The 19,043-nt window shown below is 46.7% G+C and overlaps 1 protein-coding gene across 1 annotated transcript; it reads left to right on the top strand.

Moving 5' to 3' along the window:
* Positions 1-2,340: 2,340 nt before the first annotated feature.
* On the top strand, positions 2,341-4,746 carry LOC123077979 (monocopper oxidase-like protein SKS1). Its single transcript, XM_044500362.1, has 5 exons — positions 2,341-2,667; positions 2,747-3,017; positions 3,091-3,551; positions 3,650-4,009; positions 4,109-4,746. Exons 1-5 carry the CDS (start codon positions 2,420-2,422, stop codon positions 4,398-4,400), a joined length of 1,632 nt encoding a protein of 543 aa, XP_044356297.1. The 5' UTR covers positions 2,341-2,419; the 3' UTR covers positions 4,401-4,746.
* The last annotated feature ends 14,297 nt before the right edge of the window (positions 4,747-19,043 follow it).

Raw genomic sequence — 19,043 nt, 5'->3', positions numbered from 1 at the left:
AGATAAAATATAAAACTATTTTTCATGATGAATCAAATAATATAAATTTCGTATTGCGGATATTGATATATTTTTTCTAAATATTCACTCAAACATACACTTATTTGACTTTTGAAAAAACAAACACGCCTTATATAAAGTAACGGAGAAAGTATTATATTACCACTTTTGTCTGATTTATATGTTATTTTATATTATTTTTCTATACTAACCTATTTACATCAAGATCTCGCTCGGGAAGATGGCCTGCCAGACCGCTGCCACCGAGCAGGCCCCGTCCGGCGCCCTCGCCGTGGTCTTCTCCACCTCAGCCTGGCTCAAGGAGCGACTCACGGCCACGCCCTCGCCCCTAACTCGCTGCCTTCCCACCGCTTCCACGCCGTTCTAGGCCTCCGGCGAACTATCCCCTCCCTCCTCTTATTACTCATCTCATCTTCGATCTCTCCCAGCAATTCCGACGAGAAGACACCAAAGCGAGTATTCGAACCCACGAATCCACACATCGCAATTGCCACTTTCCTTGCAGTTAAGCCGTAGTTCGCAGAAGCGGAAGCCATGAATCCCGACAAGTTCACGCACAAGACCAATGAGGCGCTCGCGGCGGCGCACGAGATGGCGTCCGAGGCTGGCCACGCGCAGCTCACGCCGCGGCGCTCGTGGCGGACAAGTCAGGCATCCTCCGCCAGGCCATCGCCCACGCGTCTGGTGGCAACGACGCCGCGGCCGCCGCGCTCAAGAGGCTTCCCTTGCAGTCCCCGCCGCCCGACACCGTCCCGACGTCCACCTCGCTGGTCAAGGTCGTCTGCCATGCGCAGTCGGCACAGAAGTCGCGCGGTGACTCGCACCTTGCCGTCGACCAGCTGCTCATGGGCCTCCCCGAGGACCCGCAGATCTCCGACGCACTCAAGGAAGCCGACGTCTCGGCCGCGCGGGTGAAGGCCGAGGTCGAAGCTCCGGGGAGGCGACAACCGTCGCGTGGAGTCCGCATCGGGGGGCACCAATTTCCAGGCCCTCAAGACGCACGGCCGCAACCTCGTGGAGGTGGCGAGCAAGCTGGACCTGGTCATCGGCCACGACGAGGAGATCCGGCGTGTGGTGTGGATCCTGTCGCGGCGCACCAAGAACAACCCCGTCCTGATCGGCGAGCCCGACGTGGGCAAGACCGTCGTCGTGGAGGGGCTCGCGCAGTGCGTCGTGCACGGCGACGTGCACGACAACCTCCTGGACGTGCGCCTGGTCGCGCTGGTCACCGACGCCAAGTACCGCGGCGAGTTCGAGGAGCGGCTCAAGGCCGTGTTTAAGTGTAGTCGTTAACTCCGAATCACCATGCGAGCCAAACTACCAAACATTGAGTGAAAATTGTTTTCTTCAGGATGCATAGCCTACGTCTGCAGGTAACCAAATAATATGCAAATGTAGTATTGTACCCTGTATTGTCTCAACCAGTCTTCACTCAGTCTGGCTCATTTTTTCGGTGCAACCATCGAAAATCGGTGCAATCAATCAAACACGCCCATAGCGTATCGCGTGCTCCTGTCCTGATCGACCGATCGTGAAGACCAAGGGGGTCCTCTCCCACAGGTATGTGATCCTCTGCTCTCTAGATCCCTCTCTTCTCTGTGGATTCAATCCTCCTATCCATCAGAATCGCCGCCCCGGATCCGGTCAGGGATCGCCATCCAGTCGCCCCGACAGAAGGAGCGGTAATCGCGGCCATTTTGCTTAGCAAATTTCCATGAGCAATGCTGCAGTTACGCGGTTTTTACAGGAGTTTTACGGGCTGTGCTGAGGTGGGTTTGTTTTGATTGAGTAATTAGGATGAAGCGGGGCCGCGTTTCAAAAAGGATGAAGCGGGGCCCACTCTGAAATTCGGGAAGGAGGAGGGGTTATCAAAAATGCTACACCTACCTACCACGTTACGTAAAGCTACGTTCCCTTCCTTTCTAAAATCAACCCTCCCCCGCGTATGTGAAATTCGGGAAGGGGGAGGGGCCTTATTTTCTTCCAACTAAATCAAGCCGCGTGAGCTCGTACGTAAGTTTCACAACAGATTTTACATAGATGTAGCAAAGCTCAGGGGATTAGTGAGGAAGAAGGGCAGTCTGTTGATCCCATAAAAAGTCGCCCGTATGTGTAGCATTTTTGAATTTCCATATTATGAGCTAGCGTAATCTCCTTGTGAGAAGTTGACCGACAAAGGGAAAAACTGAAACATCCATGTATCTCGTGTGTGCCACGCCCAAGCATTATTCCACAGCAACAAGCCGCCAGACTCCCACCAGTTTCAGAACAACCACGTAACTCACACTAATACACTCCTCATGCGGGAGTGGTTATTTTTGCACCAAACTAATCAGGTACATCTGCTTTGCCTTGTGTGAAATAACTAGATCATCGCCTCCCCTGTCGTGGTAGCGCCATGCACCGCGGGCGCCTTGTCGCCATTGTGCTAGCAGGCATCCTGCACTCGGCCCTCGTCGCCGCCGAGGACCGGCACGTTTTCCTGAACTGGGAGGTGTCCTACTCCCTGCGATCCCCGCTGGGCGTCTCCAAGAGGGTGATCGCCATCAACGGCCGGCTCCCCGGGCCGCTGCTCAACCTCACCACCAACGACGTCGCCCACGTCAACGTCGTCAACACCCTAGACGAGCCTTTCCTCCTCACATGGTACGTGCACGTGCGTGCGCCTGGGCAGTTCTCCTGGCTAGACATGCATCATCTTCTACAGCTCGAGTATTGTGTGCAGGAACGGTCTGCAGATGAGGAGAAACTCGTGGAACGACGGTGTGGCGGGCACGAACTGCGCGATCCAGCCCGGGGAGAACTGGACCTACGTGTTCCAGGCCAAGGACGAGATTGGCAGCTTCTTCTACCGGCCGTCGCTGGGGCTGCACGCCGCTGCCGGCGGCCACGGCCCCATCCGCGTCAACAACCGCCCCGTCATCGACGTCCCGTTCCCCCAGCCCGACGGCGAGTTCGACGTCCTCATAGGGGACTGGTACAACATGGACGCAAAGGTTAGATCAGGACGTGTACTACCCATCCAAGTTAATTGCTTCGATTGTAATCCCTGTGGTTTGGCTGGAGCAGGAGATGAAAGAGCTCCTGGACAGAAGCCGTGGACTGCCGCCGCCGGACGGCATCTTGATCAACGGCTTGGGCCCTTACGAGGCGGAGGTGACGTTCAAGGCAGGGCGCACGTACCGGCTTCGCGTGTCGAACGTGGGCACGAGGACGTCGCTCAACTTCCGGCTCCAGGGCCACAAGCTGCTGCTGGTGGAGGCGGAGGGCACCTACACACTGCAGAAGCACTACGCGTCGCTGGACGTCCACCCCGGCCAATCCGTCTCCGTCCTCGTGGCGGCCGACCAGGCGCCCAAGGCGTATTACATGGTCGTCAGCTCGCTCTTCGTCCTCCCGGAGATCTTCGGCGTCGCCACCGTCCTCTACGCCGGCTCCGGCGAGCAGCCGCCTTCCGGCGACGCCCCGCTGGACGACCGGTCCTCGCATACCAACTACAACCGTTCCATGGAGCAGGCCATGTCCATAAGGTATCTATCTGTTCCAGGCCAACAAGTCCATGGACTAGAATAATGTGTTAGAAATTGAATAAAATTGCCGGACGGCCGGGTGCATATGTGTCACTCAGGATGAACTTGACGTCCGGCGCGGCGCGGCCCAACCCGCAGGGCTCCTTTCACTACGGGGATATCAACGTCACCCGCACCCTGCTCCTCCAGAACGACGAGTCCGACATCGGCGGCCGGCGGAGGTGCACGGTGAACGGCGTGGCCTTCGCCAACGCGGGCACGCCACTGAAGCTGGCCGACTACTTCAGGATCGCCGGGGTCTTCAAGGTCGTCTCCGGCAGGCCGGAGAGGAGGAACCCGTTCATCGGCACCACGGTCATCGACGCCTCCTACCGGGACTACGTCCAGATCGTGTTCGAGAACAGGCTGCCGTCCATGCAGACCTGGCACCTCGACGGCCACAGCTTCTTCGTTGTCGGGTAAATTATTCAATCTGGAATTAGTGGTTGCGCCGTGTGAGTTTGATCTTTACTTTTGTGCTACTCATAAACAAATTGATGTGGCTGTGAATTTGACAGGATGGCGTGGGGCAAATGGAGCCCGGACGCAAGGTCGACGTACAATCTGGTTGACGCCATGTACCGGTCTACCGTGCAGGTGTATCCCACGTCATGGACCGCTGTGCTGGTGTATTTGGATAACGAGGGCATGTGGAACCTGAGGTCTCAAGATGTGGAGAAGAGGTACCTAGGCCAAGAGCTGTACCTGCGAGTCAGCCAAGGCGACTCCGGAGTCCCTGATCCCAGAGACGAGCTGCCCATGCCTTCCAATGCTCTCTTGTGTGGGAGAGCTACGAGGCTTAAAAGTTGATACAGCTACAAGTTACGGCTAGGGCCAGGGCCAGCGTGGCGTGACCCTCCAAGTGGTTGTTTGGATAATGAGTATCATAAGTTGCAATCACATCTACTTAAAATAGGGAAACTTAGTTAATAGAAAATCACAGATAATCATCTCACCTACTTGAAAAGAACTTAGTTTTTCCCGTTGAGCTCAGGCTTTGCCCGTCGCACCCACCCCGAAGGCCCGAACCACGAACGAACAGAGAAAGAAAAACAGAGGTTCCACCCCACATCAACTTGCTAGGTTGGCTAGATTTTCTGATACCGTTGATTGGTGTGAGAAGCCATTGAATGAAATTTGTACCCTTCCTCTTAAACGATGTATCAGTTATTTCGATTGAATAAAGTTAGTTTTTTTTAAAAAAAAACCAGCATGACCACGGAAAAACAACTGAAGTTTCTAGTTTCATCGCTTCTAACCTGGATTTGACTGGATCACACCAGAACTGGACCTCCTTCTAACTTATGATGGCCAATCAGAATATGTTGATTATCCAGCGGACCCAGCTTTCCGCCGAACCGGACCGAATCACTTGGAAGTGGACCAAGAATGGGAGGTACTAGGCGAGCTCCGCTTATCAGGCCCTGTTCCGCGGATCGACCACCGCCCCTCACTGGTGCTTTATCTGGCGATCGTGGGCACTGACCGAAGCCAAATTCTTCCTCTGGCTTGCATCCATGGACCGATGTTGGACTGCCGAGCGCCGAGCGCGCCATGGCTTACTGCATGACTCTCTCTGCAAACTTTGCTGCCAGGAACCGGAAACCCTAGACCACATACTCGCACAGTGCGTCTTCTCCAGGATAACTTGGCACGAGATCCTCTATTGGTGCCGCCTACCAATACCCACCCCGAGCCCGACCAGCGGTTTCTTCACCTGGTGGTGCACGATCATCAGCTCCGCTTCGGCACACCTTCGTAAGGGAACCAACTCCTTCATCGCCCTCACTCTCTGGTCCATCTGGAAGCATCGCAACGCTGCCGTCTTCGACAATACCCAACCACCGAACAATGATCTTGCCTGCACAATCAAAGATGAGGCTCGTTTGTGGGCTCGTGCAGGGGCAAAAAGGCTTGGACCTCTTATTCCTGTAACCTGAGAACGTGTGTTGTGAGGCTGAGCACCGTCATTTATGCTCTTCTAGCACCCTAGGGGACGCCGTAGCGCGCACGCCGCCACCTAGAGCTGCACCCTGTATCCCCCATCCATGCGTATTCACCAAAAAAAGAATATGCTGATTCCAGTTACTCCCGAGCGCCCCGAGCGCCAATCAAAGAATGAAATAAAGGCCTAGTTTATTCTACATAAAAAGGGGAGACTTAGTTAATAAAAAATCTCAGATCATCTCACCTACTGGAAAAGAACTTAGTTTTTTCCGCTCCGCTCTGGCTTTGTCCGTCACACTCACCCCGCACCACGAACCGCACCATGAACGAACATAGAAAAAACCGAGGTTTTACCCCCGCGTCAAACAGAGAAAAACCAACAATGACCATTAGAAACGATAGCGTAGGTTTCTAGGTTTGTTGCTTCTAACCTAAATTTGGCCGGGCCACACCAGAATTGGACCTCCTTGTAACTTTTGATGGCCAATCAAAATCTGTTGATCTCGTTTGCTCTCAAGAGTCAATTCACAAATGAAATAAAGGCTCATATCTATTTTTGTGGCTTATGACACAAGCAGTTTCCTCCCCAGCTTATTTTAGAAGTCGCCCCTCGTATTCGAGGAGGGTAGCTTATTTTAGAAGCCTTCTAAAGAATTAGGCCTAAGCATCTTACTTTGATTTCCTTCTCTTTAATCTCTGACATGTAGATGGATTATTACACATAGCTAGATAATCAGTTTTACCAAAATTTGTTTGAAGAAGATTTTCTACAAAATTAGTGTTGCTAATAATTCAATTAGGAATGCGCTTACAAAGATTGTTTTTGTACTTAAAAAACTTTAAACAGTGTTGGTATAAAATCATGTTTGGTTAGTTGTTTGTAAAAGGAGGAGAAGTGTGGAGATATTTACATGTACATGGCAACGTATTTGGGCTAGGAATTATGAACTAGTTTGTTGGATAGGATAAACTGATTATAAAAAAATTACTAGTAATCGTTTCACTTGGTTTTTGGTAGTATAAAAATAGTTTAAGAGGTAGGCCAGGAGTAGATGCAGATTGTGGTATGCATCGACGACATCTGGAAGACGGAACGTTGATACGTCCATTTTGCATCATGCTTTTATATCGATATTTATTGCATTATGGGTTGTTATTACACATTATGTCACAATACTTATGTCTATTCTCTCTTATTTTACAAGGTTTACATAAGGAGGGAGAATGCCGGCAGCTGGAATTCTGGGCTGGAAAAGGAGCAAATATTAGAGACCTATTCTGCACAACTCCAAAAGTCCTGAAACTCCACGAAAGTTATTTTTGGAAATAATAAAAAATACTGAGCGGAAGAAATACGTCAGGGGGGCCTCCACCTATCCACGAGGGTGGGGGCGCGCCCCCTGCCTCGTGGGCCCCCTGTGGCCCTCCGGTGCCCATCTTCTGCTATATGAAGTCTTTCGTCCGAAGAAAAATCATAAGCAAGCTTTCGGGACGAGACTCCGCCGCCACGAGGCGGAACCTTGGCGGAACCAATCTAGGGCTCCGGCAGAGCTGTTCTGCCGGGGACACTTCCCTCCGGGAGGGGGAAATCATCGCCATCGTCACCACCAACGCTCCTCTCATCGAGAGAGGGCAATCTCCATCAACATCTTCACCAGCACCATCTCCTCTCAAACCCTAGTTCATCTCTTGTATCCAATTCTTGTCTCCAAGTCTGGGATTGGTACCTGTAGGTTGCTAGTAGTGTTGATTACTCCTTGTAGTTGATGCCAGTTGGTTTATTTGGTGGAACATCATATGTTCAGATCCTTTATGCATATTAATACTCCTCTAATTATGAACATGAATATGCTTTGTGAGTAGTTACGTTTGTTCCCGAGGACATGGGAGAAGTCTTGCTATTAGTAGTCATGTGAATTTGGTATTCGTTCGATATTTTGATGAGATGTATGTTGTCTATCCTCTAGTGGTGTTATGTGAACGTCGACTACATGACACTTCACCATTGTTTGGGCCTAGAGGAAGGCATTGGGAAGTAATAAGTAGATGATGGGTTGCTAGAGTGACAGAAACTTAAACCCTAGTTTATGCGTTGCTTCGTAAGGGGCTGATTTGGATCCACATGTTTCATGCTATGGTTAGGTTTACCTTAATACTTCTTTTGTAGTTGCGGATGCTTGCAATAGGGGTTAATCATAAGTGGGATGCTTGTCCAACTAAGGGCATCACCCAAGCACCGGTCCATCCACATATCAAATTATCAAAGTACCGAACGCGAATCATATGAACGTGATGAAAACTAGCTTGACGATAATTCCCATGTGTCCTCGGGAGCGCTTTTCTCTATATAAGAGTTTGTTCAGGCTTGTCCTTTGCTACAAAACGGATTGGGCCACCTTGTTGCACTTTATTTACTTTTGTTACTTGTTTCTCGTTACAAATTATCCTATCACGAAACTATTTGTTACCTACTATTTCAGTGCTTGCAGAGAATACCTTGCTGAAAACTGCTTATCATTTCCTTCTGCTCCTCGTTGGGTTCGACACTCTTACTTATCAAAAGGACTACGATAGATCCCCTATACTTGTGGGTCATCAAGACTCTTTTCTGGCGCCGTTGTCGGGGAGTGAAGCGCCTTTGGTAGGTGGAATTTGGTAAGGAAAAATTTATATAGTGTGCTGAAATTTACTGTCACTTGTCACTATGGAAAGTAATCCTCTGAGGGGCTTGTTTGGGGTATCTTCACCCCGACCAGTAGAGCAAAGAGTAGCTCCTCAACCTACTGAACCTACTGAAAATGAAAATGTCTACTTTGAAATTCCTTCGGGTATGTTAGAAAAACTGCTAGCTAATCCTTTTGCAGGAGATGGAACAAAGCATCCTGATGAGCACCTAATATATGTGGATGAAGTTTGTGGATTATTTAAGCTTGCAGGTATACCCGATGATGTTATTAAGAAGAAGGTATTCCCTTTATCTTTGAAAGGAGATGCATTGACATGGTATAGGCTATGTGACGATACGGAGTCATGAAACTACAAACGATTGAAATTGGAAGTTCATCAGAAGTTTTATCCTATGCATCTTGTTCATCGTGATCGCAATTATATATATAATTTTTGGCCTCGCGAAGGAGAAAGCATCGCTCAAGCTTGGGGGGGCTTAAATCAATGTTATATTCATGTCCCAATCATGAGCTCTCAAGAGAAATGATTATTCAAAATTTTTATGCTTGGCTTTCTGATAACAATCGCACCATGCTCGATACTTCTTGTGCTGGTTCTTTTACTATGAAGACTATTGAATTCAAATGGGATTTATTGGAAAGAATTAAACGCAACTCTGAAGATTGGGACCTCGACGAAGGTAAGGAGTCAGGTATGACACCTAAGTTTGATTGTGTTAAATATTTTATGGATACTGATGTTTTCCGTGAATTTAGCACTAAATATGGACTTGACTCTGAGATAGTAGCTTCTTTCTGTGAATCATTTGCTACTCATGTTGATCTCCCTAAGGAGAAGTGGTTTAAATATAATCCTCCCACTGAAGTAAAAGTGGTTGCACCTATTAAAGTTGAAGAAATGACTATCACTTATAATGATCCTATTGTTCCTACTGCTTATATTGAGAAACCACCTTTCCCTGTCAGAATAAAGGATCATGCTAAAGCTTCAACTGTAGTCAACAAAAGTATTATTAAGACACCCAAAACCCCTGAGCAAATTAAAGTTGAACCTAGTATTGCTATGGTTAAAGATCTCTTGGCTGATAATATTGATGGGCATGTTATTTACTTCTGTGAGGAAACTGCTAGAATTGCTAGACCTGATACTAAAAATAAACATAGACCTGTTGTAGGCATGCCTGTTATTTCTGTTAAAATAGGAGATCATTGTTATCATGGCTTATGTGATATGGGTGCTAGTGCAAGTGCAATACCTCATTCCTTATACAAAGAAATTATGCATGATATTGCACCTGCTGAGATAGAAGAAATTGATGTTACAATTAAGCTTGCCAATAGAGATACTATTTCACCAGTTGGGATTGTTAGAGATGTTGAAGTCTTGTGTGGGAAAGTTAAATATCCTGCTGATTTTCTTGTTCTTGGTTCCCCACAAGATAACTTTTGTCCCATTATATTTGGTAGACCCTTCTTGAATACTGTTAATGCTAGGATAGACTGTGAAAAGGATGTTGTTACTATTGGTTTGGGGGATATGTGTGACGCCCCCGATTTGACCGTACACTAATCATGCACGCAAATGTGTACGATCAAGATCAGGGACTCACGGGAAGATATCACAACACAACTCTAAAACATAAATAAGTCATACAAGCATCATAATACAAGCCAGGGGCCTCGAGGGCTCGAATACAAGTGCTCGATCATAGACGAGTCAGCGGAAGCAACAATATCTGAGTACATACATAAGTTAAACAAGTTTGCCTTAAGAAGGCTAGCACAAACTGGGATACAGATCGAACGAGGCGCAGGCCTCCTGCCTGGGATCCTCCTAACTACTCCTGGTCGTCGTCAGCGGCCTGCACGTAGTAGTAGGCACCTCCAGTGTCGTAGGAGTCGTCGTCGACGGTGGCGTCTGGCTCCTGGGCTCCAGCATCTGGTTGTGACAACCAGATAGAAAGGAAAGGGGGAAAAGAGGGAGAGAAGCAACCGTGAGTACTCATCCAAAGTACTCGCAAGCAAGGAGCTACACTACATATGCATGGGTATATGTGTAAAGGGGCATATCAGTGGACTGAACTGCAGAATGCCAGAATAAGAGGGGGATAGCTAGTCCTGTCGAAGACTACGCTTCTGGCCATCTCCATCTTGCAGCATGTAGAAGAGAGTAGATTGAAGTCCTCCAAGTAGCATCGTATAGCATAATCCTACCCGGCGATCCCCTCCTCATCGCCCTGTTAGAGAGTGACCACCGGGTTGTATCTGGCACTTGGAAGGGTGTATTTTATTCAGTATCCGGTTCTAGTTGCCATAAGGTCAAGGTACAACTCCGGGTCGTCCTTTTACCGAGGGACACGGCTATTCGAATAGATAAACTTCCCTGCAGGGGTGCACCACATAACCCAACACGCTCGATCCCATTTGGCCGGACACACTTTTCTGGGTCATGCCCGGCCTCGGAAGATCAACACGTCGCAGCCCCACCTAAGCACAACAGAGAGGTCAGCACGCCGGTCTAACCCTATGCGCGCAGGGGTCTGGGCCCATCGCCCTATGCACACCTGCACGTTGTGTACGCGGCCGGAAGCATACCTAGCCTAGTGGCGTTCCAGTCCAATCCGGCGCGCGCCACTCAATCGCTGACGTCACGAAGGCTTCGGCTGATACCACGATGCCGGGATACCCATAACTACTCCCGCGTAGATGGTTAGTGCGTATAGACCAAATGGCCAGACTCAGATCAAATACCAAGATCTCGTTAAGCGTGTTAAGTATCCGCGAACGCTGACCAGGGCCAAGCCCACCTCTCTCCTAGGTGGTCTCAACCTGCCCTGTCGCTCCGCCACAAAGTAAACAGTCGGGGGCCGTCAGGAACCCAGGCCCACCTCTACCGGGGTGGAGCCACCTGTCCTTTCAGCCCCCTCATCAGAATCACTTGCGGGTACTCAACGAGCCGACCCGACTTTAGTCACCACATGTGTCATGCATATAATGTATATAGTATATACCCATGATCACCTCCCGAAGTGATCACGGCCCAGTAGTATAGCATGGCGGACGGACAAGAGTGTAGGGCCACTGATGGAACACTAGCATCCTATACTAAGCAGTAGGATAGCAGCTAAGGGTAACAATTATAGCAACAATGACAGGCTATGCATCAGGATAGGATTAACGAAAGCAGTAACATGCTACACTACTCTAATGCAAGCAGTATAGAGAAGAATAGGCGATATCTGGTGATCAAGGGGGGGGGCTTGCCTGGTTGCTCAGACAAGAAGGAGGGGTCGTCAGTGACGTAGTCGACCACAGGGGCATCAGCATCGTCACGGGGTCTACCGAAGAGAAGAGGGGGGAGAAACAGTAAATACAAAGCAAGCAAGTGCATAACAGGACAACAGGCAGAGCTAGACGTGTTCTAACGCGGTATGAGGTGATACCGGTGAAGGGGGGAAACATCCGGGAAAGTATCCCCGGTGTTTCACATTTTCGGACAGATGAACCGGAGGTGAAATGTTGCAGGTTCACTATGCTAGGGTCGCGTGGCGAACGAACGGACTGCGTATTCGGATTCGTCTCGTCGTTCTGAGCAACTTTCATGTAGAAAACATTTTCATCTGAGCTACGGTTTATTTTCTATGAATTTCTAAAGGTTTAAACATTTTCTGGAATTACTAAATTAACAGAAAAGGAATATGACGTCATCATGATGCCATGCTGACATCAGCAAGTCAACAGCAGCTGTACAGGTCAAACCTGACATGTGGGTCCAGTGGGACCCACATGTCAGCCTCTGTTAGTATTAAATAGAGTTAAACTTAAACTAATTTACTAATTAAGCTACCGGGCCCACCTGTCATAGGCTTATTAGGGTTTTTAGTTTATTATTTTATTATTTACAGAAATCATTTAGTTAACTAGAAGGGCCGGTGGGACCCGCGTGTCAGTGACACCGGATGGCCACGTCAGCGCGTTGACTGGTCAACCCAGCCAACGGGGCCAGTGGGGGCCACTGGCAGTGACCCAGGGGTGGTCCCCACGCATTGCCACGTCGGCGGCCGGCGTTTAAACGCCGGCGCACGCTCCGGCGACCACCCGAGACGGCGGCGTTGCGCGGAAACGGCGCACAGGGGGCCATTTGGCCCGCAGTTTCTTCCTACGGGACGGGCGCGACGTGACGCGTCCGTTGGTGGCCGCGAAAAGCACGGGGAAGGCCGGAAACGGCCGCTACCTCGACGGCGGCGGGTGGTGCATTCGGGTGAAGCTCGGGGTCGGCGCTACGGGGCTCGACGGAGTGCGTGGATGGGTGCATCTGGCCCGCACAGACGTGCTGAGCACGAAGCCGGGCTCAGCTGAGCTCGACGGCGAGCATGGCCGCGACGGTGAAGCGCCTGGCGGCGACCGGAGCTCGGCAACGACGGGAGCTATCTACGGAGCGCTAGGGGGCCAACGAGGAGCAGCAGTGGGAGGAGAAGCTCACCGTGCGGCACTCACGTAGGCCCTCGACGGATTAGTAGCTGTAGATCGGCGCCGGGGAAGAAAGGGATCGCCGGCGACCGAAGTTGAAGACGAGCTCGGTGTGCTCGTTGCAGGGGCTCCCAGGTCCAACTGGTGGTGGCAAGCGGTGTAGGGGACGGTGGCGGAGCGAACAGGCATGTTGGAAGGACGCGTGGAGGACGGTGGCTGCGAGGGCGACGGCGGCCATGGCGGCCGTGGCGTTCGGATGCGATGGGGAGGGGATCTGGGGTGCGAGGGAGAGAGCGAAGCGGGCGAGGGGAAAGGACTGGCGCGAGTGGGGTGGCAGAGCAAGTGGAAGGGGAGCCCGAGGCGTCGCCCTTATCCTCTCCCGGCGAGGCCTGCGAGGTGGTCGGGTGTCGCCGAGGTGCCCGGTCGGTCGAACAGTGGGAGGTGGGAGACGAAAGGGGAGGGGTAGTGGGCCACATGGCCTGTTGGGCTTAGCCCGGAGGGTTAGGCCGAGGGGTGGGGGTCAGGGGCCTTTTCTCTCTCTCCCTTTTTCCTTTCTTTTGCTCTTTTCTTTTCACAGAAAAATGCTATGCAATATTTGTGCTGCCAAAAGGAGTTCTGAAAAATGTGGGACTAGGCCAAATAAATACATTACAATATTTGGCACCTCCCACAAAAAGTTTTGGAGGAGTTTGAAATGATTTGGATTTTTCACAATTGGAAAAACATTTAAAAATGTTGATTTGGAACTGCTTTCATTCCCAGGGGAAATTAGCTACCTCAAATGATGTTGAATCACTCATGACATTTAGTCAGTGAATATTTTCAACCCAATGAACATTTTTGTTTTACTGTTTGGAGGAATAATTTATTTGACTTTATTTTAAAATTGAATTTGAATTGGTTTTGAATCAACGTGAGATTAGCAACAGTAACAGTGATGACATGGCGCCATTAATAGAGATTACTGTAGCACGACACTGGGGGTGTTACAATATGTCTCATGAGTTTAATTTTGCTAAATTTCGTAGACAACCCCGTGACGAGGAATTGCCTAGTAAAGATGAAATTATTGGTCTTGCTTCTATTGTCGTACCTCCTAGTGATCCTTTAGAACAATATTTGCTAGACCATGAAAATGATATGTTTATTAATGAAATAAGGGAGATAGATGAAGTATTCTTTAAACAGGAACCCATCCTGAAACACAATTTGCCTGTTGAAATCCTAGGGGATCCTCCTCCACCCAAGGGTGATCCCGTGTTTGAGCTTAAACCGTTGCCTGATACTCTTAAATATGCTTATCTTGATGAAAAGAAGATATATCATGTTATTATTAGTGCTAACCTTTCAGAGCATGAAGAAGAGAGATTATTGAAAACTCTGAAGAAGCACCGTGCTGCTATTGGATATACTCTTGATGATCTTAAGGGCATTAGTCCCACTCTATGTCAACACAAAATAAATTTGGAGAAAGATGCCAAACCAGTTCGTGATCACCAATGATGGCTGAATCCTAAAATGAAAGAAGTGGTAAGAAAGGAAATACTAAAGCTCCTTGAGGCAGGTATAATTTATCCCGTTGCTGATAGTCAGTGGGTAAGTCCTGTCCATTGTGTCCCTAACAAGGGAGGTATTACCGTTGTTCCTAATGATAAAGATGAATTGATCCCGCAAAGAATTATTACAGGTTATAGGATGGTAATTGATTTCCGCAAATTAAATAAAGCTACTAAAAAGGATCATTACCCCTTACCTTTTATCGACCAAATGCTAGAAAGATTATCCAAACATACACATTTTTGCTTTCTAGATGGTTATTCTGGTTTCTCTCAAATACCTGTGTCAGCCGATGATCAATCAAAGACCACTTTTACTTGCTCTTTTGGTACTTTTGCTTATAGACGTATGCCTTTTGGTTTATGTAATGCACCTGCTACCTTTCAAAGATGCATGATGGCTATATTCTCTGACTTTTGTGAAAATATTTGTGAGGTTTTCATGGACGATTTCTCCGTTTATGGATCCTCTTTTGATGATTGCTTGAGCAACCTTGATCGAGTTTTGCAGAGATGTGAAGAAACTAAACTTGTCTTGAATTGGGAAAAGTGCCACTTTATGGTTAATGAAGGTATTGTCTTGGGGCATAAAGTTTCTGAAAGAGGTATTGAGGTTGATAAAGCCAAGGTTGATGCTATTGAAAAGATGCCATGTCCCAAGGACATCAAAGGTATAAGAAGCTTCCTTGGTCACGCCGGTTTTTATAGGAGGTTCATTAAGGACTTCTAAAAAATTTCTCAGCCTCTGACTAATCTATTACAAAAAGATATACCATTTGTCTTTGATGATGATTGCATAGAAGCATTTGAAATACTTAAGAAAGCATTGATCTCTACACCTATTGTTCAGCCACCTGATTGGAATTTACCCTTTGAAATCATGTGTGATGCTAGTGATTATGCTGTAGGTGCTATTCTAGGGCAAAGAGTTGATAAGAAATTAAATGTTATTCAATATGCTAGTAAAACTCTAGACAATGCCCAGAGAAATTATGCTACTACTGAAAAAGAATTCTTAGCAGTTGTATTTGCTTGTGATAAGTTCAGACCTTATATTGTTGATTCTAAAGTAACTATTCACACGGATCATGCTGCTATTAAATATCTTATGGAAAAGAAAGATGCTAAACCTAGACTTATTAGATGGGTTCTCTTGCTACAAGAATTTGATTTGCATATTATTGATAGAAAAGGAGCTGAGAACCCCGTTGCAGACAACTTGTCTAGGTTAGAAAATGTTCTTGATGACCCACTACCTATTGATGATAGCTTTCCTGATGAACAACTGAATGTCATAAATGCTTCTCGTACTGCTCCATGGTATGCTGATTATGCTAATTATATTGTTGCTAAATTTATACCACCTAGTTTCACATACCAGCAAAAGAAAAAGTTTTTCTATGATTTGAGGCATTACTTTTGGGATGACCCACATATTTATAAAGAAGGAGTAGATGGTGTTATTAGACGTTGCGTACCTGAGCATGAACAGGAACAGATCCTACGCAAGTGTCATTCCGAGGCTTATGGAGGACACCACACTGGAGACAGAACTGCACATAAGGTATTGCAATCCAGTTTTTATTGGCCTACTCTCTTCAAGGATGCCCGTAAGTTTGTCTTATCTTGTGATGAATGTCAAAGAATTGGAAATATTAGTAGACTTCAAGAAATGCCCATGAACTATTCACTTGTTATTGAACCATTTGATGTTTGGGGCTTTGATTATATGGGACCTTTTCCTGCCTCTAATGGATATACACATATTTTAGTTGCTGTTGATTACGTTACTAAGTGGGTAGAAGCTATTCCAACTAGTAGTGCTGATCATAACACTTCTATTAAGATGCTTAAAGAAGTTATTTTTCCGAGGTTTGGAGTCCCTAGATATTTAATGACTGATGGTGGTTCACATTTTATTCATGGTGCTTTCCGTAAAATGCTTGCTAAATATGATGTTAATCATAGAATTGCATCCCCTTATTACCCACAGTCTAGTGGTCAAGTGGAATTGAGTAATAGAGAGCTCAAATTAATTTTGCAAAAGACTGTTAATAGATCTAGAAAGAATTGGTCCAAAAAACTTGATGATGCATTATGGGCGTATAGAACTGCATATAAAAATTCTATGGGTATGTCTCCGTATAAAATGGTTTATGGAAAAGCATGTCACTTACCTCTCGAACTAGAACATAAGGCATATTCAGCTATTAAAGAGCTCAATTATTATTTCAAACTTGCCGGTGAGAAGAGGCTATTTGACATTAGCTCACTTGATGAATGGAGAACCCAAGCTTATGAGAATGCCAAATTGTTTAAAGAAAAATTTAAAAGATGGCATGACAAAAGGATACAAAAGCGTGAGTTTAATGTAGGTGATTATGTATTGCTATACAACTCTCGTTTAAGATTTTTTGCAGGAAAACTTCTCTCTAAATGGGAAGGCCCTTACGTTATCGAGGAGGTCTATCGTTCCGGTGCCATAAAAATCAACAACTTCGAAGGCACAAATCCGAAGGTGGTGAACGGTCAAAGAATCAAACATTATATCTCAGGTAATCCCATAAATATTGAAACCAATGTTATTGAAACCGTAACCCCGGAGGAATATATAAGGGACACTTTCCGGAACGTTTCAGACTCTGAAAAGGAATAGGTATGTGGTCCGATAAGTAAACCGACTCCAAAACAGTTCTAAAGTCAATTTTCTCCGTTTTGGAATATTTAGAAAAATAGAAAAATAAGAAGCAGTCCGGGAAGGACACGAGGCCTCCACGAGGGTGGAGGGCGTGCCCCCTGCCTCGTGGGCACCTCGTGTGCTCTCCGGACTCCGTTTTCTTGCACGATACGTATTTCGGTCGATAAAAATTCATTATATAACTCCCGAAGGTTTTGACTCCTGTATCACGCAAATATCCTATATTTTCGTTTCGAGCTGTTGCTGCTGCAGATTAGAGCAAGATGTCGTCTCAAGAGTCAGTCGGGGAGAGCCGGGTGTCTCATCCGGCACCGAGATCAAGGACAAACAGCGACGCTGACCACTTCGGGCCAGCAACGGAGGAAGAGATGGAGGCTGATTTGAAGAGGATAGACGCCATGGAGGAGGATCAAGAAGTCACTTCTCGCTTCCGAGCTGGATTCACAATGGGGGAACTACATAGCTCGGCTATTCCAAACTCGGTTATCCCTTCCAATGTTAGATTTCTTTCTTATGAAAATATGAAGAAGAGTGTCACTTGTTCTCCCGCAGCTATGCAACACCCTTGGGTGCAAGGAGCTTTGGCCGTTACAGGAAAGCTTCGTAAGGAGATAATGGATCTCAAGCAGCAACTCAATAAGCTTGAAGAAGAGAATCGTATCCTGAGGAGTATCATCGCCAAGAATATCACACCATCACCTCCGAAGAATGAAACATAATCACATGGGTATGGGCACTCCCCTTGGCAACTGCCAAGCTTGGGGGAGGTGCCCCGGTATCATATTACCATCACACTCCTATCTTTATCATTTTTCTTAGTTTGATCCTTTTAGTAGTATCTTGATCTAGTAGAATAAAGTTTTGGTATGATCTAGTTTTGAGTTTTGCTTTATGATCCCTCTATGTAATCGAGTCCGTGAGTTATATAATAAAGATTAGTGTTGAGTCAAGGGCTTGATTATTTTGCCATGATCTTGAGTGAATAAAAGAAAGAGAAAAGAATAAAAAGAAATAAAGAGATCATATTGATCTTATGGAGAGTAATGACTTCACATAGAAAGAGTATGATGATTAAAAGTTGTTGAGAGTTGACAAACATAGCTTTGGTCATCGTTGCAATTAATAGGAAGTAATAAAGAAACAGAGGTTTCACATATAAATATACTATCTTGGACATCTTTTATGATTGGGAGCACTCATTAAAATATGACATGCTAAAGAGTTGATGTTGGACAAGGAAGACAACATAATGGGTTATGTTTTCTTATATCTGAGATAAAGTATATTGTCATGGATCATCCAACATGTTGAGCTTGCCTTTCCCCCTCATGCTAGCCAAATTCTTTGCACCAAGTAGAGATACTACTTGTGCTTCCAAAAACCCTTAAACCAGTTTTGCCATGAGAGTCCACCATATCTACCTATGGATTGAGTAAGATCCTTCAAGTAAGTTGTCATCGGTGCAAGCAATAAAAATTGCTCTCTAAATATGTATGATTGATTGGTGTGGAGGAAATATGCTTTATACGATCTTGTGATGTGGAAGAAATAAAAGCGACGGACTGCATAATAAAGGTCTATATCACAAGTGGCAATATAAAGTGACGTTCTTTCGCATTAAGATTTTGTGCATCCAACCCTGAAAGCGCATGGCAACCTCTGCTTCCCTCTGCGAAGGGCCTATCTTTTATTATCTTCTACCTTATGCAAGAGTCATGGTGATCTTCACCTTTCCTTTTTACATTTTATCCTTTGGCAAGCACAGGATGTTGGAAAGATCCTGATATATATATCTAATTGGATGCGGGTTAGCATGAATTATTATTGTTGACATTACCCTTGAGGTAAAAGGTTGGGAGGCGAAACTATAAGCCCCTACTTTCTCTGTGTCCGATTAAAACTCCGTAACCACAAGAATTGCGTGAGTGTTAGCAATTATGAAAGACTAAATGATAGTTGAGTATGTGGACTTGCTAAAAGGCTCTGACATAGACTCTTTATGATGTTATGATAAATTGTAATTGCCTCAATGACTGAGATTATAGTTTGTTAGTTCTCAATAATGTTTCTGATTCATACTTTGCATTGTGAATAG

This window comes from Triticum aestivum, chromosome 3D (assembly GCF_018294505.1).
Source record: "Triticum aestivum cultivar Chinese Spring chromosome 3D, IWGSC CS RefSeq v2.1, whole genome shotgun sequence".
In the NCBI taxonomy this organism is placed as follows: Eukaryota; Viridiplantae; Streptophyta; class Magnoliopsida; order Poales; family Poaceae; genus Triticum; species Triticum aestivum.
Note: the sequence above shows the minus strand (reverse complement) of the source record. Positions and strands in the feature narration are given on the sequence as shown.